A 25,252-nucleotide genomic window follows, 5' to 3' on the forward strand; every position below is an offset into this window, starting at 1 on the left:
GAGGAGGAGGAGGAGGAGGAGGAGGAGGAGGAGGAGGAGGAGGAGGAGGAGGCGGCTCCTCCCTATCCCTGCCCTGCCCCAGCCGCGGCCGGGCGCTGCGGGGAGCCGGGGCGATGCTGGCGGCCGCGGCGCTGGGCTTGGCGGCGCTGGGCTGGGCGGCGGGGGCCCGGCTGCCCGGCGGTAAGGCTGGGGAAGGGGCAGGGGGTAACAAGGGGCAGGGGGTAACAAGGGGCAGGGGGCGGGTGGGTGATGCCCGGCACGGAGCTTTCCCCCATCCGAGCCGCCCGTCCTGCCCGGGGAGGGCTCCGCACCCCGGGGGTTTCCTGGGCTGCCTCCAGCCTGCGCTGGGATGTGGCACTGCTCCTCTGCCAAGACGTCTCCTTTCTCAGCGCTGTAACGTCGTCTTTAGCTTGGTGGCCTCTCGGAGGGTGGCAGCTCGGGGTGACCAGCAGGATTTTGGGCTGGGTTCCCCCCGGGCGGTGTCAAGTGCTGGCAGAGCACGGGACTGGGGCGCTGGGGGATGCCCAAAGCTTGGCCACTGTCGGCACGGAGATGCTCCCTTAGTCCCACGTAAAGCAACTCTCCTCATACATAGAAATACTCTTTTTAAAAAATTCTGCCATGCCCTTGGCTGCAGCAGGACTTCTGGGGCAGCAAGCTCCAGGGCTGGCGATGTATTTTTCCTTCCACGAGCTCTTGCTTTTGATGTAACTGAGGCTTCCCTAGTCCTGAAGCCAGCCGGCATGGAGGCAGGTCCCATGTTAGCAAGGAGGCAAGGGGAACATGTGAGGGACCCTTTTAGCACTGGTTAGGGCTGCGTATCCAGTTGTTCTGTTAGCTAATCTGTGTTTGGAAAGTTAACTAGCAATGAAGTCTGGACGGTGATCAACTGCATGAATTTTTTCCTTATTTGAAAGCAATGGCGAGCTTGGCTAATAAAACACAGATGTTCTGCCAGTTAATGGAAAAAAAGTGTTTGTGTATCAGAAAAGAGCCCAAGTGTAGTTTGTGACACTATTTCTGGAGGGTTGCTGCAGATTTATAGTAACAATTTGCCTTCTCTGCTTTCCTTCTGGCTTTCACAACAGCAGTGGATGCGTCCCTCAGAAGAGGTAAGGTTTCTTGCCTTTTTCACTGAGCGTGCATGAGTGTTAAATGACCACGAGAAACCCAGGTTCTGCCTAAAGATACATTTTTAAATACTGCTTTTACAGTACAGCCAGTTTTAGTTTCTTATTAAGATGTTAGCAGACTCTGCGAGTATTTAACTGTTTAAAAGCTCCACTTTGAAAGGTGTTGGAACTTCCAGTCTCAGAGTAGCCATGCTAGGACATGGAAGAGCAAAGAAAAGCCAGCAAAAATCCCGTGGATGGGTTTATAGTGACCTGTCTGTGCATGTTCTTGAGTACATGACAAATGTTGCTTTTTCTCTTGCAGTCACTAAACCGTTTTCTTCTATAAAAGCATGGAGGTTAGCAGATTGTGTCTGTGGTGTTTGAAAATAAATATTTACTACGCAAAACAAAACTGTTTGTTTCCATAGCCTAAATATTGGGACTCTTGTGTTGAGAAACAGAAGTGTATAATTTTAGATTATGTATCTTTCCACTTTGATCTTTACTTTCCTTATAATCAACAGAAGCCGTGCTGCTTCATGCATGAGTCCTTGGTGTGTGACAGTATGAAGCAGGCGCCGGGCAGTCAGTGACATTGCAAAGCAGGGCACTGCCTACGAGTCGGGCTGCCTGAATGCACCTTGATACACTGCGGTACACACCATGAAACTGTTCGAGCCCAGAAGCTCAATGGTTGCTATGTCTGCATGTAGAAGGGAGTCTCTAATCTTAACCATTTGAAGCCCCTTTTGGGTGGGGGTAGAGAGGGAGACGCATCCTTGAACTCTTGTAAAGGAAGCCTTTTTATAAAGGCGGCACGGGTCAGCTTGTTCTGTGGCACAACGTTACTTCTTTGTAAGGAAATTCCAGGGTCTTCAAATTGCAGAAGACTCGTGGGGAGGCTGAGGTGTGCAGGACACGAGCACTGCTGTGCAGAATGACTGAAACTGCTACCTCCAGAAGATAAAGTCTGAAGATGCCATTTGCCATTCCAAGCCAAGAGGCTTTTTACCTCTGTTGTATTCTCCATATGAACTGTCACAAAGTGCAAAGTTCAGCCAAATAAAAGTATCACTGTCCGCTTTTGGTATTATCAGGCACGGTTTCTGTAACATGTTTCTTTCCATTTCCGCAGGACAGACAGTTTGCCGGGGTGGAACGCAGCGACCGTGCTACAAAACGGTTTATTTTCACGATGCTTCACGCAGGGTCACCTATGAAGAAGCGCACCTTGCTTGCAGGGCTGATGGTGGACACTTAGTCAGTATTGAAACTGAAGCAGAGCAAGGACTGATTCAAAAATTTATTGAGAGTCTCGTAGCTTCTGATGGAGATTTTTGGATAGGGCTTAGGAGGAAAAAGGCAGAGGTGGACAACAGCACAGACTGTCAGAACCTCTATTCCTGGACGGATGGCAGCTCATCCAAGTTCCGGTAGGTACCGGGGAGTGCGACTGACTGGGCAGCATCTTGGTCAGGGACTGTCACTTGCCTTTAGCAATCAGGAAGGGTTCTTTCAAAAGAATCAAGTGATTTTTGTCTCAGCTGTCATATGCGTTCCTCCTGTAGTCACTGAAGAGTGGTCATATCTCCAGAGAGCTGTTCATCCTACCCAGATGATTCAATAATTAATCCAAGTTCGCTGGAGTTGTTCTCACTGCTTGCACACTTCTGTTCGTCATTGAACCACAATTTGTTTAGCCTCAAAAGTTCTGCTAAGTTATGATTTGATTTCAAGCATAAATGACAGTTTTCTAGACAAAAGATATTACTGAATCCTGGAGCAGAAGGTCTGCCTTTGTGGTATCAAAATAGAGGAGAATCTGCTCTAAATATTGGTGGGTTGAGGAAAGCCTTGGCAATAAGGCGCCAGCTCTACAGTGAACTTCAGGCCAAAGAATTTTGCCTGGTAGATGTTTACTATCAAACCTGTAATTGGTCTTGAAAAACAAACTAATGTACCTATACAATGTTCACTAATCATCGTGAATTTCACGCCGCATTTAGTCATTGAACCATTAATTTAATGAAATTACCCAAATGTTATTAAATATTTTATAGCAACTTGTCACCTAACTGCTATGGGAACCCATAAGAGATTTTAGTTGCTCTGGATAGAACTGAATAAAACTGAGTAACTGAGCCAAGGAAAAGATGTGTTTTCTTGACAGGGGGAAGTGGGGTGGTGGTAGGGTTGTGTTGGGAGGAAAGGGAGTACAGGGATATGATGATTGAAACATTATTGCTTTAACATGTGTGATTTTCCCTCATGTTGAATACCTTGGCGTATCTGGAAGTATTTCTACAGCATAGGATCAGCCTCCAAGAAGTGCTTGGCATGCAGAATACTGCTTGTTCCAAAATCAGTGGGTATTGAACATTTTTCAAAATCAGGACATATAATCTTAGAAGTGCTTCTTAGAGATGCCTAAAATGCCTTTTCAGTAATGGTTGTATTATAGACTGTTAGATAGTGAAGCCTGCTTCCTACATCCCGTGTGGAAAGGCCTTCCAAGTTTTCCAGTGGTGAAGTTTATTACAACCTATCTTTCAAAAAGGTTTCTTTTTGCGTTATCAGTTTCCTAGTCAAAAAAATAACAGATTCTGTCTTACCTATTTCATTTTCTTATTAAATGCATGTCAGTTTTGTAGGCAGTGGGCACTGAGGCCAGAAAGCAAAATTATTTTGATAGTGTGCGCTGAAAGTCAAAGTTCTGAGCTCTCCTCAGCCTCGCAGGGCTTCTGCAGTATGATGGAAAGTGATTTCAGGTCTTACTTAATATGTTTGTTGTGTTTTCTTAGGAACTGGTATGTAGATGAGCCGTCCTGTGGGAGTGAAATCTGTGTTGTCATGTACCACCAGCCATCTGCCCCACCAGGTGTTGGAGGTCCTTACATGTTTCAATGGAATGACGACAGATGCAACATGAAAAATAACTTCATTTGCAAATATTCTCTTGGTAATGAGTCATTCTGTAGCTTTAAAAAACAACCTGCTCCCAGTCCCCAAGAGGAGGTATGAGGAGATTGTGGTATCGATGTAAAAACTATCTCAAGTATCTAATATCTGTAGGTACTTGCCTTGTGACTTACGGATTCTGAGATTTTTATAAAATATTTGAGATCTCAAATGGGGCTCGAGAGGGAGAGAACATAAGAAGGGTGCTGCTTGGACAACATTCTGTACACTTGGTCTCTCTGCTCAAACTTATAAGGAAACTTATCTTTTTTTTTCTTTTAGAGAAGCCGACAACTGCTCCAAAAGAGAACTCTCCGATAGGTCAGTTACAAGTACTTGCTTAGGGCTTTTCTTACCACTGTGCTAACTTTCAGTAGAAATCCTTTGTTAACGTTCATTGTCAAGGACCCTCACAGACTGTAAAGTCCATGAGCAAGAGGCATCCTTGTGGTTTGCATCTCCCTCCATCTATTCTGTAACCCAGCCTGCAGAAGCGCAGTCCTGCTGTCGGTGCAGTACCCGGGGCTGCTGGAACGCTGCAGAAAGCTCAGCGGAAGAGCACCAGTACACCTTACACCTCTTGGCAGCTTGCAGTCTATCCCATCCCCTCTCACCCTCATCTTTCATGTTTCTTAAGCTCTTGGAAATAACACCTGCAATATTAACTAAGACGCTTCTTTCCAGATGTCACAACAGAGCCCTTCAATCCGGTATTCCCAGAAGAACGCCCTAAGAAAGATGCCAATGTAACAGTGAAAGGAGCCAAAGGTATGCTGCTCATTCAACACCTGGCCTGGCCTCTCTCTATCTCAGGCCCACATCTCACGTGGGACTTCAGTTTGAAGTGTTTGACCTGAAATGTAGAAGTCTGAATTTAGGCAACTGCTTCTCAAGGGGGGCAGGGACACCTTCCTGCAACTCTTTTCCAGTACAAGCCTTCAATGATTGCTTTCACTGCCAAAATGTTCCCAGTCTACAGCAAAGTACCTAAGGTCTGAAAAAGGTACTTTAAATCTATTGAATCGCTCTTGAAGGTCAGAGTTGTTAATATTTTGTTAGTAAGCTTATTGTTAACTACTAAAAACTTCCTGTTCCTTCTTACCATGCTGACTTACTCCTACAAATTCTCAGGTCATAACACTCCACTCTCTGAAAACTTCTGGTTTGTAAGTTTTCAGAAGACAGCATATCCCTAACTCGCGCTGCTGGTGCCCCCTCACAGTGAGACAGAATAAGGGTTAGTTTCTCATCGTGTGTGGGTTTGAGCTTATTTTATTTTAACCCGTTTTACAAGATGATCAGTCTACTGGAGCTGCTGCCTTTGAAAGGGTGTAGAAAATGCTAGATTATGAACAAGACTAGAAATCCGTTGAGGTGTGATGGTGCTGCCTTGTGTAACTGTTTTTTCTATGAAGTTCTGTGCATGTCAAATGCAACTGGAAGTGAATAAAAGCTGGAATCTCATTTTTACCCCAGAACCTGTTCAGAGTCTTGCCTACATCCTCATTCCCAGCATTCCCGTGCTGCTTCTCCTGATGGTCATTACAGCCATCTTCTGTTTTTGGATTTTTGCAAAGAGGCAAGTGACATTGTTCTGTAATAAGTGAACTTGCGATATCTTGTCCAGACAATAATTTTACAGCTAGCTACAGACTTCTCTAAGATGCTCTGGAGCTGACTGCATTCAGTCAAATGTTTAAAAAGTAGCATGGATTCTCCAGGCCAAGTTACCTATGGATAACATTTTAAATAATAATAATAATAAAAAAAATCATGTTATTTTATTCTATTCAGAGTCAGTAGTTAGGGAATAATGTAAAACAAAGTGATTATGGAGGGTTAGCATTTAAGCTTCTTTGTTAAAGAAGAGATTTGAAATATCAGAAGATCCCCTTCAAAAGTGAAAACCTAATAGAAATAAGAGGATGTGTGGTTGGATCAAATAATATCGATCAATTTCTTCTTGCTTTTCCCTGGGTGCCTAGTACCTTCGGTGGGGTGGTGGCTGTGGTGTTGGGGGTGTCAGCCCTGAGCTCGCAGTGTGCCAACACACCTGGAACTCTGAGTAACAAATGTCACCCTGAGTCCAGGCTCTGAACGTCAGCTTTCCTCGAGGGTCATCTTTAGATTATTTTAAGAGAGGTGTGGTGTAGTTTTGGTTGCCTCTAAAAGAACATGTTAGACTTGTCCTCTTTCCTCCAACCCTCAGGAGACGGGATCAAATGGAAGCAAGCCCAAAGGAAGAAGATGCCTGGCTCTCTAATCACAGGAGGAACAGTCCAAACCTGGAGATTTACAAAGTAATCAAGAAGCAATCTGAAGCAGATCTGGCTGGAACCAGACCTGACATTAAGAATTCTTCCTTCCGCACGCAAGAAGAGCAGGTGCTCGACAGCTTCTCCAGGGATTATGATGATGTGGCAATGAACACGTCGAGCGGCTTTGTGACGTTGGCTAGTACTGAAAGTGGTTTTGTGACCAATGATATCTACGAACTGTGTGGAGATCGTGTGGGGAGGAGCAAGGAATCAGCCTGGGTGGAGAATGAGATTTATGGATATTAAGGAAATGGACAAAAAAGCCTGAAATGTGGATGACAGAGTGAATGTCAACACAAGTTAACCTGCCCTCCCCATGCACTTGTTTGAAAGATAGCATATGGGAGGTATGCAGGTTTTGCATCATCCCTGTATTCTTCTTTTTCTCTGAAAGAATACGGGTTTTAAAGATCCAAACTGGAAAGTATTTATATATCTTGCTCTGCATCAAACCCCCATTTTGCCCCAGCAGTAGCTCAAGTCTTGATTACTTTTTGCACTCCAAAGAAGAGAGTATTAATGTCCTTGAAATTAAAGAACAATACAAAATACCTATTTATTTAAACTGACCCGCACATCTTCAGAGGCACTGAAAGTCAGAAGTCAATCACTGGGCACACTTGCTTTTTCCTAGGTGTCCTAAAGGAAGCTGCTGTGGTTGCAGGGTGGTCATCCTTCCTATGCCAGCCTGTCCCAGCTGTGTGGCTTCCCTACGACCCTGGCAGGCACTTCAGTAGGAGAGTGCTCTGGTTTCTACTCCTTTCCCTCCTAGTTCTTACTGCTAAGGTAGCATATGTGAGTCATAGCACAGAAGTGTGTTATTTGCACCTTTAAGCTGGTTTTTAAAGAATCTCAGTAAGTGCAATGCTAAGTGTCCCCTCACTTGTCTTTCTGGGAAAAGGAATCACAAAGCAAGCAATGGGGGACGTCACTCCAACGCTCAAGGAAGAGAACGGTGTACTCCAAAGCTTTCTGGTCTTGGAAATTGTTATTGGAAACTACTACAGCCTGCTTAGCTGTCCAGAGATGTGCTAATTTGGCTTAAGTGACAGACAGCAGTTCCTTTCTTGTAGTGCATTAGGAAGTGCATCAGGAAGAGGAGATACCAGCATCTCCCATACAGGCTTGTAATTTGTGATGCCACATAGTAAAGAGCATCACTATATATGTTTGAGAAGAAATGCTGTGAATGGGGGCGCAGGAGCAACGGTGACAACCTGGGGTCATAATTAACTTGTTTTTGGTGAGGTCTTTCGGACGTGCTTTGTTCACGAGACATGGTCAGATCAATGTTTGTGTCTCAGAAATAAGGCCTGCCTACAACAATCTCCATAGGAACTTGCACCTAACTCCTGTGGCAAAGTCATTTGTCAGTGCAGCTAAGTAGGAGAGGAGTTTGGATAAAAACATAGATTCAACTCAGTGTACTGAGCTGGATATATTCAAGGCAAAATCCCATGTGCTGCTGGATATGGGCTTGCTTTACCTGAACGCCGCTGTAAAAGTTAGCCTGTGGGAAGCTGGAAGTACGTGCAATTTTCAAGGCTTCTGGAAAGAATGGGAAGGGAATTCAGATGTATCAAATAAGCACACTAGTTGCATAAAGGACTATTTTCTGTAAGATGTTTGATGTCAGTATGAGGCTTGCAAAACTGAAAATACACTTACAAATACAAGACTCCCCCACTGAAACAAAAAGGCACAGTCCATTCCCGTGCTCCCCAGTTGCTTCAGGCTATAGACAGGCAGCACAGTGTTGTTTTGCTCTTCTGCTTTTTAAAGGTGGTTGTCCTTACCTGCGCACACTGGTGCTAAATGAATGCGTGGGGTTTGGAGCACAAGTTCTGCAGCAACGGGCAGACTTTGAGGCCAAGTCAGTGGCCACGATGTACTGATGGTAGTATGGCCTCTGGAATTTGATTTTTTTTTATTATTTTTTTTAAGTACAAAACTAGTCTGAGTTTCTAATGTGAATTGAGACCAGCTGTTAATACTGAAGTCAGGAACATGCTCGGAGGCTTGCATTCAGAGCTGCACAGATTCTTGCTGGAAATCTTTGCATGCTCATAGCTGTGTGTGTAGAAAGCTTTGTGAGGTTAGGCCATTAACATTTCTGTTCTGTCTGTTCTGATGTCTCAGCTGTTTCATACATCTTTAATATATTCTGAAGGCAAATATGTTCAGCTTTGAGTAAAGCAGCTCATTTTGCTTTGTCTGCACTTATTCTGTTTTCAATTACTTGAGCAATGGAGCTGTTTCTTAACTGGTGTTTTTATTTGACTGTATCCCATTGGACTGAGAGAGAAGTGGGAGTATCACACAACCGTGTCAAACACTGGGAAGCTGGACATCTGCGTTGAAGAAAAAGCAGTTAGGACATTCTGATGTATTTGGGGCCACTTGGATTCAGTTCTATACTCTATCTGATCTTAGCCACCCAGTGCCTCAGTCCCATACGACAAATGAGAATAACAGCATTTCACAGACTTCCAGGAATGCTTGGAATTGGAAAATGAGTGACTCCGAACTGATTTTGAGACTACAGTAATAAGGCCTTGTAATTGCCAGAATTTTAATTTTCTTGTCCAGCATATCTGTGGAGCAATTTTGAAGCGTGCCTGGACTAAGTCATTATGTATTTAAAAACTTGGTATTAAAGACATGGTTTGATTGAACGGTTCTGGTACCTGACCCTCTGTATAGCAAGTAATGTTTTGATCCTGTTGGATCATGTTCAACCTTTTCACAAGCCAAATAAAAATAGTAAATTCCTATTTACCGATCTAGATTAAAAAAAAAATAAACCTGCTATTCAGTATTAGTTGCAATTATCAACTTTTCAACAAAACTTTTGTCTATAGGTCTCAAGCATACAACTTCTGAACACAGTGTTTACTGCAGTACTAGTCACTGAAGGTTATCCTTAGTGTTATGATTTAACAGCCAAGGGAAATTTTCAAGCTCTGTAGCCCTGTCCAATCTTTATAGCCCTGTTACATCTTTAGTTCAGATTTACTGAGTGGGGTCTTAAGCAGTCCTGAAGGTTGTCATGTAATTCTTGGTCATTTCTCAACCAAACACGCCTATTTAAGAGCCTGCAATAGTGGGGCAAGGAAAGATTTCCATAAATCTTTTTTTTTCCCCAGTTGAATGTTTTAATTAAGACTTTCCCTGGTCTGGGTTACCTGGTGTACACAGCAACGGACAGTAAATATGATGTGGTGAGGTGCTAGGCTTCTACTGGGTGAGTTCTGCCTGAGGGCATAAAGGATGCAATGCAGAGCTAAAAGAAAGGAGCGGGTTGGGGCAACCTTGACACTATGAAATGGTTACTGAGGCCAAAACTATTCAGAATACATAACTCAGATCATAAAACATTGTAGCTGCTTTGTCTTGCTTTACATCAAGAAATTCTGAGGACTTTCTAAACTCTAGGTTTTGGATCAGTCTTTTGTTTGTTTTCTTTCATTAGAGACCAGGTAATGGAGGGAGAATGACCAAGCAAATAAAGCATGCCAAGCAGGAACAGAAATATCATTCACCTATTGCTCTGCAGGTGAATATTCCCAACTCTGAGAGTGTCGTTTTGCTTACACACAACTCTGTAAAGCATCTGAAATGATTTTAGCTCTTGACAGAGTTCACTCAAAGTTTGTTCTTCATCGCATGGAAATAAATAGGAAAATGAAGCAAAACCGATTTGCATAGGCCACCAGGAAGCAAAGATGTGCCAAAAGCTTTGGCAGAAAGTGTTTTGTGGGACTGAAACAACAGCAGAACTGAGTGCAGGACGTGGCTGTGAGCATGCTCTGCCAATATAAATACTCAGGAAGACGTTTTTGGGGCTGTGTGCTATTGCTGTGTATTGCAAGCGTGGAAATACTTCAGTCATTTGCCACAACTGCTTCTCCCACTTCCTGAATGTTATAGGCAAGGGTTCTGTGCACAACACTTTTTCTGCATACCTGCAGCGTAACTGTGTGTGTGCCAATCTGAAGCTGCTCCTTCAGCAGGCAGCAGTACAGCATCAAGCCTTGAAACAAAGAAGTAATTCTTAAAAAACAAACAAACAAAAACTCTTCTGCCTGTTTTGAAAATGATACCCAGTTAACCATGTCCCCTGAGCAGCAAAATCCTGGTGAAGGGGAGTTGCTGGGTGCTACCAATCTTCAGGTTTTCTAAAGCAGTGATCAATGTTTTTTTATTAAGCAATTGTGTGTATCCACTTCTAGTCTAGCAGCCTTGGTGTTTTGTCTTTCCCCACCCCTCCCCCCTTTTGGCAGGCTCTAAGCATCTTTTAGGCATTGAAAAACAGGAAATGAGAGAAAAAAACTCAAGCCAGATGTTGGAGCTTAGGTGTGTAAACATGTAAAGCCTTATTTTGGCAACTAAATGTGTGCCCTAGTCTTTGAGTTACTGACTTATCAAAGTCAGGCAAACTCAGCTGCATGTGCTCAGTGTCTCTGAAGTCAGGCCAGCTACTTCACTGCAGAGATAGATTAAGTAGGTATTAAGTCATGCACAAGTGACCCAAATTAGTGCTTTATTAGTAATGGGGGCTGAGTAAGGCTATTTATGTCCTTTCCTCATTTTGTGCACACAGGTTGCATTTTCAGAGGGTTTGTATTGTTTAAATTGTGTTGGGCTGGAAATTAACGTCCATGGTGTCCAATCACAGTCACTACTTTTCTTTTCTCAGGGGTCTTGTCTGATTTTGAGATTAAAAAGGTAAGCAGAAGTGTGAGTTTGTTTTCCCTCCTATCTGAATTTGTTGTAAAAACAAAAGATCTATCTTCTGTGCAGAACAGCTGATTGTGATGAGAAACAAAATTTAAATTCTTTTTGCAATAAGGGTAATTGAAATTCTTTGAAATGCCCATGCCCTGTTGCTTTTTCTCTGGGGATATTGTTTTTACATGACTGTGGCCAGATTGTACTGCAAAACAGATCTTGTGAAAAGAGATGGCTAGGGAGTGAAAGATATGCAAAACTTAACATTCTTCCAAAAATCAGCTCTTGCCAGTGCCTCTAAAATGTGATGAATTGAGTTAACTGTAATATTTGTCTCTCTTTGAAATGCATTCGTAGTAACTTCTTGAGAAAGCGTGCTTTCGTACTGGGAAACTGCATAGCTTTTGAGTTATCGTAGGGAGAAATTTCCTCTCTGCTTTACATGGTGCCATAAACCTTTCTGGCCAGCTTTACTTTTCTCATCTGGAACAATTTTGCCCTAATCTGTTACAAAGCAGCTTGTAATAAACTGCAGTTCCTTGAATGCAACTCTTATTATTGTCAGTGGCTTAATCCCCTACACAGCCTGGTATTGGTACCAAGGAAAATCGACGCCAAAATTAAAATACAAAATAAGAAAGCTTTAAAAATCAGCTGCTGGGTACTCCAGCACTTGTAACTTACCAGAGAAGTCTGTTTCCCTGATTTCTCTTATAAAACCTTCAGCTTGCACGTGACATTCTTGCAGCAGTTTGTTTGCCTGCAACATCTCTTACTGATGGTGAAGCATTCTTATGCTTATTTTAAGCACCAAGAAATGGCTTTTCCACTGAGTCACTGTGGAGGTTATGCAGCACTCTAACACACTGGAGTTTCATTGCTGGTGAACGATGTCTTGCACCAGTTTGGCCCTAGAGAGAAAATGGAATACTTTAGCACCCCTTAGCATTGTGTCTTTTCCCCCATTTTACAGATCGGAAAGGTGGCCCAAAGTTACAGACTCTGCCAGAAGTGATGCCACCCAGTGACTGGACTGGAATTAGGTGCAAGTAAGAATGCATGTGTCTAATCCACCACGCCAGGTATCGATGGCAGTGCTGGTTCTTAACCTGGCTTGGTTTCCTTATACCACAAGCCACTGTAACCTCTGTTAGGCACGTAACCTTCTGCACAAAGGAAAACAAGAAATTAAAAAGCATCTGCCTGTAGAAATACAGATAGGTGGCAGCATTTATTTGGCACTGAGTGCTTGCCAGAGGTGGGTCTGAAAGAAGGTGAACTGCGTTTACAAGTTTAATCCTGATAAAAGGAAAATCTCCCATGAAACAGCCTTAGCAGGATATACAAGGAAGCTGCTGCTCTGTTTAAATCTATTCTATTAAATTCACATTCTCACTGCTGAAATCCACTCCTAAAATCACACCGAGGATAAACCAGCTAAGAAAATTTAAAGTTAACTTTAAAGAATAGTGTTGGGTTACGTGCCTAATCCCCACTGGAGATTTATCTCAAACCTTTGTGGTGTTTTTTTTTCCCCCTCGTACTGTAAAATCTTACTGGGCGGCGAAGTGTGCCTTCCTTCGCTTATCCATCTGCAGTGCTTTTGTTCTAACGGGATGCCTGGGTGAGGAAAAGGTAATTTTCTGATCTTTGACATCCCTTAGCAGAGCACCGCGGCTCTGTGGCAGAAGCCGTAGCCACTAGAGGGCAAGTGTGCTCCACAGTTGGTGTCATTGGGCTGTTGAAAATTGCCTGGACGTGCTCCTCTTGTTTTGTCCAAGAAAAAAAAAAATAATACTGTGTTCTGAGGGGCACTTGAATTACCTTCCATGAAGCACAGCAAAAGCCAGCAGTGGCTCTGTACAAAGAGTGGTTTTGTGACTGCCGTTCCTCCAGCAGCGGCACGAAGGAATGCTTTTGCAACTTGAATTTTCGGGCCAGAAATGCCATTATGCTGTGCGGCACAAGAAAGCTTCTGCAAACGAAGTTTTCTCTTGCAAATGAAAAATAATTTATAACTGATACTGGACCAGTGTTGTTAAGTTTTACATGGATAAAAGCGGGCAGCAGCAAAGTAATTTTTGACTACTAAAATTTTGTATAGCTATGTATGTGACTGCGACCAAGTACCAGGCAATGTTCTGTTCTTCTGTCAGCCCCCTTCCTCCTGGTACAGAGCAGCACAACACAGGGATTTAGAAGGAAAAGCTACTTTTAACATCGTGAGCTTGCCTCGTGCTAGGATGACTGGCTGGATGGTGGTTGGGGTTTCTGGAACCGCCACGAGGCGTTGTCAGGTAGGTGAGCAGGAGGGAAGTTTCACAAGCTCGGGGTTGCATCATGCCCCGTGCAGGCAGGATTACGGGGAGCTTGCTCACGTACCCATCCAGCACCGTGAAGGGTGGATGGCTGACTAACCCCCCTTAGTCACTGCCAGGGCTTATTTGGGGGACGAGCGGGGCGGTAACGACACGGTGATTGTACACAGCGGCAGGAGCACTGCGAGGCTCGCTGCAGGAGGGCCACCAAGCGACGCCAAATTCCCCCATTCCCCCCATTTCCCACCCGCCGCCATTTTGACCACGGTTGCCACGGCGACGCCGCGCCCGGGCTGACGCGGGCCGTGACGAGAGGGGCGGGGCCGGGGGGGGGGGGGGGGGGGGGGGGGGGGGGACCGGGAGGAGCCAGGCGGGGCGGGGCGGGGCCGCGGGGCCGCAGCCGGAGCCGGGCCGGAGCCGCCGCCGCCCCCAGCATGGTGATGGCCGAGCCCCGGCGGCCGCCCCCTGCGCTGCTGCCGCTGCCCCGCGGGGCCGGGGCCGGGGCTGGGGCCGTCCGAGTGGGCTTCTACGACATCGAGGGCACGCTGGGCAAGGGCAACTTTGCCGTGGTCAAGCTGGCGAGGCACCGCATCACGCGCAGCGAGGTGAGCGGAGACCCCCCCGGTGTTCCCCCGTGTGCCCTCGGTCCGTCCCCGGTGTTCCCGGTCCTTCCCGGTCCCCTCACGGTGCCCCCCGGGGACGAGTCCCCGCCGTATCCCCAGCGGCCTGCAGCCCCGCGGCCTGGGGAGGGGGCTCCGGGCGGTGCCCCCCCAGTTCCGGGGCTCGGTTTCCCCTGGGCTCGGTGCCCCCCGGGGGGCTCGGTCCCCCCCGGTCCCGTTGTGCGACCCCCGGAGCCCGGGGGGGGGGGGGGACGCGGGGCAGCGGCTGGGGTCGCCCCCTGGCCCCGGTGCTTTGCCGGGAAGGGCAGCCCGCAATGCCCTGCACCAGGAGGAAGGGGTTGGTGGGCAAACAAAACCCCAAAATCCCATTTTTTTGAGGTCAGTAATCTGAAAACACCCGAAGCGATCCGGTTACCGGGCGCTTAGGTGGTAAGCTCGCTCCTCGCAGCAATTAAAAACGCCCCTAGTTTGGACTTCTAACAAAAACAAACACATTGTTCTCGCTGTGCCGCGGCAGGCGAGCCTTGCATCCCAAATATTCCATTTCTTGTTTCTCCGCTTGCCCAACAAAGCGGTAATCGCCCTTAAATCCTTCCTCGCCATCGCCGGGGAGTTGAGCAAAGACCTCGCGGCGTTGGGGCGCTCCGCTCCCGAGTTGGCTGCCACATGCCAAACTTCGAAGTGCTTCGCTTGCAGGCTGTAGGTGGTTGTTTACTCTGCAGCTCTTGTTTCCCTGGCAGACTGTGCGATGGGCATAAAAACTTCAATCTCAGGTCGAAATTGGCATTTTAGAACGTGTATTTGTTGGCGATTAACAGCTCCCTGGTCCAGTGTGACTTCCCCACCTGCACTTTAAGATACCACTAAATTCCCGTGCATCCCAATCGGTGCGAGCTTGACTTTTCTCAGCCAGCTTTCCTTTATCTGAGGAGCCAGGACTCTGGTCTGCAGCTTTTCCTGCACCATTTTCACAGCAGATCTGCCTATGTTAGGGGTCTGCATCCAGGTCTTGCATTCCTCAGTACAGCTCCATTGACTTTCTGCAGCTGGAGGTGCAAGCACGTTGCCTGGAACTTGGCCGAGGTAGTTGCTGGAAGTATTCGCACGGTCTTTGAGGAAGAGGAACCCTATCAAGAGCACTTCTGGTGATGTCAGGGGAAACTAGTTCTAGCCAAGAACTACTTCAAATAAGTGCTTCAAGGTTGGGCCAACCTCACTTAATTTAGTGTTAGCTGACTGCGCGCGTAGGGAAGTACAAGTCCTGCTTATGCTGTTTTTGGTGGAAGACTGTTCTTGTTCCAGGCTTGTTCTGAACCGTAGCTGATGTTTCTTGTGTTGCTAACCTTTCAGTTCATCTGTGTGCAGAGTAGGACAGCCTCTATTAAAGTTCCAGTGGAATAACGTGCAGCTGGTTAGGTCCTGGCACAAACTCACCATCAGGTCTGTTCTGCAGGAAGATCTGCAGTGTGCTGCTCTTGAGACCTGCTCAGAAGCTCTTCCACTGTCTGAGATCCTCCTGAATCTTCCTGTTTGAACTGTCCGAATCCCAAACCTTTTTACTGTAGGTACTTGGAAGCCATGTTTTAGGTGGCTTTGACATAGGAAAATATATCTGCTTGCTTTTTTACATAACTGACTAGCCAGCAACTGTCAGATTAAAAGAAAAGATGGCATCTTACCATCTTGAAAGGACGTAATTTAGGGAGTATGTAAAGAATCCATCCTTTTTATGGAAAATATGTATCAGAATATGGAGTTGTAACTTGAACTGAAAACAGTAAATATAGTAGCCATAAATTGTTATCAAAACATAAGTCAAAATAAAAAGAAACCAGGCCTGAAGCAAAAGATACCCTGTCTTGTGTGAATGCAAACCCAGGAACTGCAAGTTGAGTCCTACATCAACGCAACAATGAAACTGCATGATTAAATAGTCAAACAGAAAAATGCGATAGTAGACGAAAGTGGGGGGATGCAGTGTGTGTTTGTAGTGACGCTCCTTAATGACAGACCATGCCGGGTGCCTCGGAGGGAACTGTGTGGCTGAATGTGACCTTTGCGTTGCTGCCTGTTTGTGTTTGTTGCCATTTGAGTTAATGACACGTGTTTTCCTGCCATGCTTATTTATCACGTTGCCAAGAAATCCTGTGATCCCAGAGTAACTTTTGTTAATGAAACATGCACAAATAAGCTTTTTTTTCCTTGGAAGAAGAGCCTAAGAAAGACAAAATGATTGGAAAAGGAAAGTTTAGGAAGGTGTGTATGCTTCTAGTGAAATATGATGAGGTGTAAAATATGAATGGTAGCGAGAAGCTTTTGCTTGCTGTTGCCAATAGGTGAAGGTAGCAAAAAGCAATGCACTTTAAAGATGTTGGCAAGACCTTGTGAATGATCTGCGTGGTGGAATCACGTCCCTCCCACCCCCAGAGCTCTGCACCTAACATCCCCTGGGGTTTGTCACCCCCAGGAGAGTGCTGGCCGCCGCTTCTCAGATGAAAATTAAGCGCTTTGGAGTGATAGTTCCTCACGGGGCAGTGATGCTTTTAGCTGTCCGTTAACGTTACAGGTGATTCATGCTTGTCTCTGAGAAGTCCCAGTCCTGGTAGGAGCTGGGAGGCTGGTTTATGTGCAAGTGCCTGTGCTGAGGAACACGTAAAAGTGAGTGATAAAGTAGAGAGAGCAGCTCCCTGCTCTATGCAGCCAGCGGTTTGGCTTAGTGGAGTAACTCAGTGGGAAAATGAAGCTATTGCCAAAAAAGACTCCGGGTGCAGATCTGTTTGCAGCCGTGGGCTCTGTGGATGTGTCGCAAGGGGCACAGGAGGAACGCGCTTGTGCGGGCAGAGCAGCCCCGCAGGTACACCGGGCTGCAGCCTCCGGCAGGTAACGCTTCACACGTCCCTGCTAGCCAAACCCTCCGCTGTTGCAAGCTGGAGTTGCTCCAGCTTGCAGAAAGACACGTGCCAATTTTAATGCCTCGTTTTTACTTCTCTGATGCACTGGGTTTAGCAACTCAAGTCTGAATTTCTCTAACCTGGGTGAACCTTAAAGCTTACACTGACGTGGACGAACTTCTTTGTGTGTGTTAACTTGTCAGGCCACGTTGGGGGGATGTTCTTGGAAAGATTGGTTAGAGAATTAAATGGATGATGCAAAACCAACGGAAATTGAAACCTGGAGCGGCCGAAGGATAGAGCAACTTCTAACAAGCCTTGCAGCTTTGCTGCTTGACAGTTTCAGTTCCCAGATGCCAGATGAGGGTTGAGCAAACTCCAGTTCTCTAGCTCTCTAGCAAAAGAAGGAAGGAAGCGTGTGCTATTCCTATTATTATTTTTCTAAATTAATGTTCCAACATATCTTTCCAGCATTTGTAACTTTTTAAGCAGCAAAAATGGGCAAGGGGGGAAGAGAAGGGAAGGAGCAGCCTAACAGAATTTCTGCTTTTCCCTTTTTTCTTTAGTGACCTTGAAGTCGGCTTGTAGTACATATTCATATGTCATGCTTGGCTGTATTTTTTTTTTTTATTTTTAGGAGATGTGATAACCTGTATTTAAAAAATAAACACTAAAATCACAGAATCTGTGTAACTGTCCTTAATCTGGCATGTGTTAAGTCAGTTTGTTCGTGTTGAGGTAATGATTGAGCATAGCAGAGAAATGAGAACTCATTGCTGCATGCAGTCTCTGTGCACTGCTCTCAGATCAAAGTGATGCTGCAGCATCTCTCTAAGACACTGGTAGTTGTTAGCGAGCTGTATATTCAGGAAGAAAACACACTTTTCATTTAGGAAACTCTTCCCCATCCTGAAGCAGCTTCTCCACCTCCAAGAATGACTTCCCCTTTTCCTGTCATCGTGACACAGCTGAGATCACGGACACAAATGAGCCGCTGCTGCTGAATGCACTGTTCCTTCCCGTGTCATTGTGAAGAAGTGGCTGGATTTTAAGTATTTCCAAGTGCTTTTTTTCTAAACCTCCTCGGGACCTGACGAGATGCGCGAGAGCTGAAGATGGAGAATAGGCTGAGAATCTCATCTGCATTTGACTGCAGAAGCAGCGGTGCCAGCTGCTCCTGTGCTTCTTTTCACATAGAAGCCTGCTGCTGTGTGCATGTACATAATGTGCACATTGAGAGTTGTACGAGGGTTGCCAGTACCTTTTTTTCCCCTTCAAGTAGCCACACGCTCTTACTCTGTGTTCAAAAAACAACTGCTTAATAGTACCAAGTAATTCCACATTATAAGGCAGAATGCGGTTTGCTCTAATGTGCTTTTTGTTTTAATTAAGACCCTATTTAAAGTGCAAATACGGCTTCATTATTTTGCCTGATTTCCTCTTGCATCTTAGGTAACATATTCCTGATTAGTGGAGAACTGCTCTTAGGATTATTTCAGGTGTTTGAGATTGAGCTAAGGTGGGTAGACAACACATCTATGCCTTTGTGTGTATCCTAGAGAGAGCTGTTCGGTGGAAGTATTCAATCTTTGAAAGTGAAGAAGGAGAAATGAGTTATATCTATTTTTTTTTTCTGGGGCAATCGATACTTCTGTAATCTGGGCCAGCAAAGTTAAAAGCTGATGGGAACTCCTTGCGGATGTTAGGAGCTGGGAGCTGCAGCGCTCTGAGTTGTGCGTGGTATCTGGAGAAAGCTGGCAACAGACATGGGGAGACGGGCTTGGAAGTGGTAACAGGCTGTATTTGAAATATTTATACTTTCAGTAAAAGGAATACTTAAAATTTAAGAGCAAACTGTGGAAGTGCCAAACTATACTGGAAGAAACGCCAAGAGTCTGTGTACTTGCAAAGCTAGATGGATTCAATAGAATGAGGCGATGGGAGTCGAGCTTCCTTGGAAAAAGCGGCAAGAGCAAGCTGTGAGCTGCAGAGCCCCCCCAGCCTCCTCTGGGGGGTGAGAGGTACAGAAGGAAGAAGAAATATTTATGTCCATCAAACAAATGGTGGGAGTACAATGGATAGAAAGAAGTTCAGCAAGAGCCCCAGAAGGTGGGCTGCTGTTACTTCCTTCAAATGGCCCAAAAAACTCCTTATTTATTACTTTGCAGTCTGTTTTTTTCTTTTCCACGCTAGACCAAGCCCCTGTTCTTTGGAGCCCTGTGTAGGTTTGCTTTTATTAGCTTCTCTGCACTGCATACGTTCCTATGTGCAAGAAGAGTAAATAAGAGACAGTTACTCTTTTCATTTTCTTAATTTTCATTTTTCTTGCTTTTTAAGAGAGTTTCATAAATGAAAATGCTCAGTGAGACAAAGGAGGAATTAAATGGACCGGAGCAGGGGCAGTCCAGAAGTTAAGTGCTGGGTTTTAGGCAAGGTTTCTGCACTGTGCTGTCTGTGTGGGGAATCATAGGAACAGAATATCCAAGCTGGAAGGGACCACAAGGATCATCGAGTCCAGCTCCTGGAGGTGAAGAAAGAAGCTGCTGTGAATGCCTCAAGTTAGCAAGACGGACGTTGTGTAAATCACTAATTGGGGTGCCAGGAAAGTTTAAATACTGAACAGGGCAGCAAGGTTTTATTGCATTGCACTAGGTCGATGAAGAAGGCATTTGGACCATCCAGAACACCAGACTTACCCAAGATGGGAGAGAGCTTGTTGCTCGGCTGAAAGATGCCTCACCGGTTTGTGATGGGAATGCAAGATTGCCCCAGATTCATCTTTTCATTGGTTTGTAAATAAGAAAGAGTGGTTTCCATTTCTTTTAATTTTGGAGGTCACCCAAATAACAGGTGTAAACCAGGCCAGATGTGGAGAAGGAATAAGAAACCGTCTTGTGTCTCTGGTTGTTTCCAGAGAGGCAGCAGAAAATAAATTAGAGGAAGTGGGGAAATGGGACACGTGGTTTGTTTTTTAATAAATATTTCCTGATGTATGTTTAAGAACTTGGTCTGACTTCAGTGGTTTGCTTTGATTTCTTTGATATTTTGCAACTTTCTAGCAAAGGGATTTCTTCGGGCTAATAAATTCTGCCCGGAAAAAAACAGTCAGTTTATTAGGTGTGATCTTACATTAGGCTAGGGAGATTTAAAGGGGGGGGTGTGGTGGGTTTTCTGTAAGCTGTAGGAACGATGGTTTGCATCCTTTGCCGCCACACGGCATGAAGTCAGGCCAAAAAAGGAAGCCGTTTGCTGCTCGGCCTGGGCCAGCGAAGAGACCTGCAGGGAGAGGAGCTGCTGGGGAGCAGGCTCAGCGTGAGCCTGGAGCCGTGTGTTGGGACAGGCCCCTCTGATGCACGCTGCTCTGCTTCCTCTCCTGTCCCATTTCTTTGCAAGAGTGAAGCCAGGCCTTTATTATCCAGCTTTATACGTGCACTGAGCAGCAGGCAGCAAATAGGTGGAGCTGGAAGGAAGGGGAGCGGGATGGGAGAGTAACAGGTCGGAACAGAAGCAGGTTATCTGTGTTAACTTGTGTGTTTTCAAGGTGTTGTCTTCTGAGTGAAATGACAAACTTTTAACAGGAGATGCAAAATCTCTTAGGACCTGTTGTGGGCATTACAATTCATGAGCGCTTCTCAGCACGCAGCGTAACGGCGTGCGGGAGCAGGCAGGGGAGGTGCTGCACATACAGGTAGCTAGCAGGAGCGCGTTTTGAAAGAAGACAAAGGCATTTCCGAGACATTTTTGGAAGGGAAAGCGTGTTTTGACAAGATCAGGCATCAGGATCCTCTAAGTTGGCGCATGTCATGCAGGGATGGAAGACGAGAGCTGGGGAGGAGGTCAGAAAGCAGCGCTTGAAGAGCATTTTTAGTGCTTTCTTCCCAAGTGTCCACTGCTAAGCTTTGAAAAATAAAGGCCCTGGAATAGTTTAGTGTTTAATGGTGAGGGATACGGAACTTTAGGTTTCTTTATCTGTAGTGGCTCATTAAAAAGCATATTGTTTTTGATAAATCTAGTTCACTGAGTGGCAGTGAATTCTGCATTAATCAGACATCATCTAAAAACAATTCTATTAAAAAATATTTGATTTGAAAAGCAGAACCTTGTTCTGCCTCTAAGTAGGAGTGCATCCTGCATCTTAAAACCAAACTCGTCATAGACTACAAGGCTAGATGAGTTTACTCGCTCATAGCAGAATCTTATTTTTCTGGTGGTTTGGGCTGTCAAGGAAAAGTGCACTGAAATGAAGTCAGTGAACAGTTAATTCTGAATTCAGGTGGGTCCATAATCAGCCTTGCTGGAGATAATGAGGTTCACCTCCTGTGGATTTTGTCTCCTGCGTAACAGCTGTCTCCTATAGTTCAATACCTTGTGAAATGCAGTTATAATTGGAAGCATTTGTGTGATTTACATTGTTTGCTCCTGCTTCAGCATTAATAATGTGATATTCAGGGTGAATAAACACCATCTTGTATTTAATATGTCTTAGTATTGTAATCCTTTGTGTGATTTTTAGCAGCTATATTTTTGCTACTTCTTGCTTTTAAAAAATGTTGTGTTTCTTACTCTTTTCTGTTTAAAACGTTTGGTCTCCTAACCACGTGTCACTCTCTGCAATTCACTTTGCAGATATTGTCTAAAAATAGTCAGCAGGACCCTGATGTGTTTCCTAAACTACTTGAGACTTGTTCGTGAGGTTTGACTGACAGACGTATCCATAGAGGTTTTTCCCTGAATGGATTAATTGCAGTTGTCCCTCTTTAATTGAAATTAAAGCAAGCATATAGCAGTTGAAATTACTGGATCCACTATGTTTTGATTCTTTGTGTTGAGCCAACAGTTTCTCTTTTTCAAACACCCATTTTGTATTTGTGGAATTCAAAGTGACTACCTTGACCCCAGAAATGGTATCGTTAGACTTCCTAAAAAGTTCTTTGTCTTTTAAAACATTTCTGTGTCCTCAGTTGTTCCCACCTGCTGCTGATAAATTTGGGGGAGAGTTTTAATCTCACTTTTCCTCTTTGGCTACAGGTGGCAATAAAAATCATTGACAAATCTCAGCTGGATGCTGTGAATCTGGAGAAGATCTACCGAGAGGTGCAGATAATGAAGATGCTCGATCACCCACACATTATAAAGCTCTACCAGGTAGGGTTAGCAGCATCCTTTCCCTTTTTCTCCTCTCTGCTCCTGTTTGAAGAGTTTGCCCTGTTGTCTTCTTGTAGATCGGCAGTCCGAGATAAGCCCAGCTTTTCTGGAATTGATTTGCATTAGATGCATGTTTAACATTTTTGAAAGCACGTCAATTGTGGTCTTGTTCATTCTGCTGTAGCAATTAGGCTGCCCTTGTTAGATACTGAAAAGTAACTGAAATCTGCATGAAATACACAGAAAATTGGAATGTGATGTTAGTGAAAGAGCTGAGTCTGAAATACCTGGTGATGGAACTTTGTGTGTAAATAGAAAAGGTACGATGTAAGCTAGAGCAGGGTGGGAATATTCAACCTAACGTCTACAATGAGGGTGAGCTAGAAGCATCTCTGTAGAGGATATCATGGTTTTCTTTGGTCGAGGCTTGGCTGAGAGAGCAAACTGAGGTGTACTTGCAGCCTTTCTTATCTTTGGATAAGACATGAGGATGCGTCAGTCCAGACTCTGCAAATGTGTTTGTGGTGTAAATGCACGTACCAAGCGAGAGCTACCCAAAGACTTTATCTTGAAGTGCATTTACTGGAAGACAAATAAATAAGTTCTTCGGTAGGTTTGTTTCTGTTGTGGGAATTCTCCACTTGAAATTGCTAATGTAACTTGAAGAAACAAATTGAAAAATTGTGAGAAGTATGTGTACAAGACAGACTTTCACCCCTTTACCAGGAGAAAACTATGAAAATAAGTACTCCTTAGGCTTTGTTTGCTTTTTGCTCTTCCTACAAGTTATTTAATGTACAATTTCTCTATCAACAGGTGATGGAGACCAAAAGCATGCTGTACCTTGTGACAGAATTTGCCAAAAACGGAGAAATTTTTGGTAAGCAAGAGAATGTTTCAATTGTTGAGTTCAGCACTTTAACTTCTGCAATTTGTCAATTGTATTTATTTTGCACAATAATTCTTTTTATTTTAGCATGTAATTTTCCTTTCTGTGTCTAGAAAAACACGTGACAACTGGCACTGCTGCTCTTCTTAGAACTAAAAACTTCAGGAAAAACCATTACAGTTTGAGTTTCCAACGTAAATTTTTGCTCTAAAGGGACTTAGCTGCTGTACAGTTGGAATTAATACGCTCTTGATCTGGAACATACACTGTTGTATCTCACCTTCAAAATGTGAGGGGTGGTGGTAAAGTTGAAAAATGACAAAAGAGGTAATGAGATACGAATTTGCATGGGGAGAGATTCAGTTACAACAGCTTTTAATCAGGTTTTGTTGGGCACCTACTGAGTAGAGTGACCTGTCTTTCGTGGTGCTAGATAGAAGTATTAAAGTAAAGTGGCTGGGGCACTAAATTACTAGAGTGAGATGGTGGGTTTTGACCTGAGAGTTTGTTGGAACTGGAAAAAAAAAACTCATGGATTTTTGTTTCACAATGCAACATTGTTGTTGCAAGGTGTTGTTTGTAGGGTAAACCAACAGGAATCTGAAGAGATTCCTGGAGGAACTCAGATGTCTGAAGCAGTACTAATGTTCTTGTTGATTTGGAAAAATTGTGCAGTTACTGTTACGGAAAGACAATCATGCTGATGTGTGATTCAGACTTCATGTAGCATCTTCCCTTAACTTGTGAGAGATGGAGATAATATGCAATGAAAACAGGAGAAGAGATTGAAGTACTGGTGTGTTGTTTGCTTTACGAATGCCGCCAGGGTCCCCCTCGAAGGCCCTGGTGATTGGAGAGCAGAAGAGGTGGAGCATGGCTGATGTTCATTTTTTTGCACTGGGGGACAGGGGGGTGGATTTCATGGAAACAAATCAAATGTTCAAAGTCCCTTCTTTGTTTTCTGGGTTATCTTTTTTTTTTTCCCCTTTAGGTCCTTATCTTTGGACTGTTTGTAATAAGCAGGATATCACGTCCAGGGCAACTTCAACGTAACTTGGAAGTAGAGAAAATTTGGGGTGGTATTTGGAAAACAAACAAAAAACAACAGAAGTAGAAAGGAGGCTCAAACTACATGATGTTTTCCTTTTTTCCATCCTGATTCTTCATTGGGTGTGCTGAATTTGTCATTCCCAGACTAACAGGGTATGAAATAGTCTCACTTTTCCACCATTAATTTTCAAACAGCACAGACAGTGGGATGGTCTTCTGGTGTTCTGTACCCAAGTGTCTTTGAAGTTTTTAATATTTTGCTTTGTGACTTTGTGGTTTGGAAGTTTTTACTTTTTCTTTCCTAAAGCAAGATGATTAGAAGCCTGTGGAACCTGCTGTTACCTCAGTTAATCGGCCTCCTGGCATCATTTAACTGTTGTGCTCAGCTTTGTTCTTTGACTGACCTTTGACTGCACTTGAGGGGGATTGACAACAACAACAACGAAATCTCTAGGTTTGTGGCAAAACATAAGGTTTTTACCTGAAAAGCTGGCGAGGTGGGAGAAGTATAACCAAGAAGAGAAACTTCAGTCTGGTGCGGCGGATTTTCCTGTACGATCCCTCTGTTACCAGCGGGGAGCGAGAGGCCTCTTAGGGGTCTGGTTCAGAGCAAGGCCTTACAGAGCTTTGACTCTTCCTCCACAGGAGCCTCTCCTTCTTTTCTGACTGCAGAAGGAGCTGAGAAAGAGAGAGTAGATCCAGTAAGTTGAAGTTGGCCTTTGTGGTTGCTCCTCCGAGAAACTCAGTGGTTTAGAAAATTTGTGAGAGTATATTTGTCCCTTTCCGACCTTCCCCTTGCAGGAGGTGCTGTAAATAGCACAGCGTGCTCTTCAGGATGGGTTTCGGTAGATTGTGACTGGTGAATGTTCCCTTAATGCCTTGTCACACTTTCGGGATCACAGTGAGTAGCCTGGTGCTAACCCTCACTGAGGCTTTTCAGTTCTGCTAACCCATCAGTTCATAGTGCTGACTGGTGGTTCCTGAACAGGATTACTTTTATCCCCTGTACAGATACTTTTTACTGTCTTCATAGCTACAGTAACATTTTCTGCACTCAGCAGTTGTGAATTTTACCTTTTGCCAGCTAATATCATTGCAGTAAATATTGTTTTTAGTCTAGGCACTTCAAATGTGGTTACATTTTGAGTGTCTTTTTTTTAAAAAAGAACAAGTCCTTAGACTTAATAAAATATTTGAAAAAAGGTTTCAGTTGTGCT

The 25,252-nt window shown here is 44.5% G+C and overlaps 2 protein-coding genes and 1 long non-coding RNA gene across 7 annotated transcripts in view; 2 read left to right on the forward strand and 1 right to left on the reverse strand.

Moving 5' to 3' along the window:
* Positions 1 to 11,176, forward strand: part of LAYN (layilin) — an 18,757-nt gene extending 7,581 nt beyond the window's left edge. Inside the window, exons 6-12 of one of the 2 annotated variants that reach the window (XM_035345972.1) lie at positions 28 to 180; positions 2,251 to 2,548; positions 3,917 to 4,074; positions 4,356 to 4,394; positions 4,758 to 4,841; positions 5,550 to 5,652; positions 6,283 to 11,176. In XM_035345972.1, coding sequence (XP_035201863.1) covers positions 28 to 180; positions 2,251 to 2,548; positions 3,917 to 4,074; positions 4,356 to 4,394; positions 4,758 to 4,841; positions 5,550 to 5,652; positions 6,283 to 6,637 — 1,190 coding nt within the window. In that variant the 3' untranslated portion in view covers positions 6,638 to 11,176. The remainder of the gene's footprint in view (positions 1 to 27; positions 181 to 2,250; positions 2,549 to 3,916; positions 4,075 to 4,355; positions 4,395 to 4,757; positions 4,842 to 5,549; positions 5,653 to 6,282) is intronic. The other variant, XM_035345973.1, reaches the window with a different exon arrangement.
* A 2,643-nt stretch (positions 11,177 to 13,819) lies between these two features.
* SIK2 (salt inducible kinase 2) overlaps positions 13,820 to 25,252 on the forward strand; it is a 46,513-nt gene continuing 35,080 nt past the window's right edge. For both annotated transcript variants that reach the window (XM_035345956.1, XM_035345957.1), the window contains exons 1-3: positions 13,820 to 14,045; positions 21,980 to 22,096; positions 22,913 to 22,976. In XM_035345956.1, the coding sequence (XP_035201847.1) occupies positions 13,875 to 14,045; positions 21,980 to 22,096; positions 22,913 to 22,976 (352 nt within the window). In that variant the 5' untranslated portion in view covers positions 13,820 to 13,874. The remainder of the gene's footprint in view (positions 14,046 to 21,979; positions 22,097 to 22,912; positions 22,977 to 25,252) is intronic.
* LOC118177918 overlaps positions 24,592 to 25,252 on the reverse strand; it is a 50,057-nt gene continuing 49,396 nt past the window's right edge. For all 3 annotated transcript variants that reach the window (XR_004755970.1, XR_004755969.1, XR_004755971.1), the window contains one exon: positions 24,592 to 24,713. This is a non-coding gene — a long non-coding RNA (uncharacterized LOC118177918). The remainder of the gene's footprint in view (positions 24,714 to 25,252) is intronic.

The sequence above is a fragment of the Oxyura jamaicensis genome, chromosome 24 (assembly GCF_011077185.1).
Source record: "Oxyura jamaicensis isolate SHBP4307 breed ruddy duck chromosome 24, BPBGC_Ojam_1.0, whole genome shotgun sequence".
In the NCBI taxonomy this organism is placed as follows: domain Eukaryota; kingdom Metazoa; phylum Chordata; class Aves; order Anseriformes; family Anatidae; genus Oxyura; species Oxyura jamaicensis.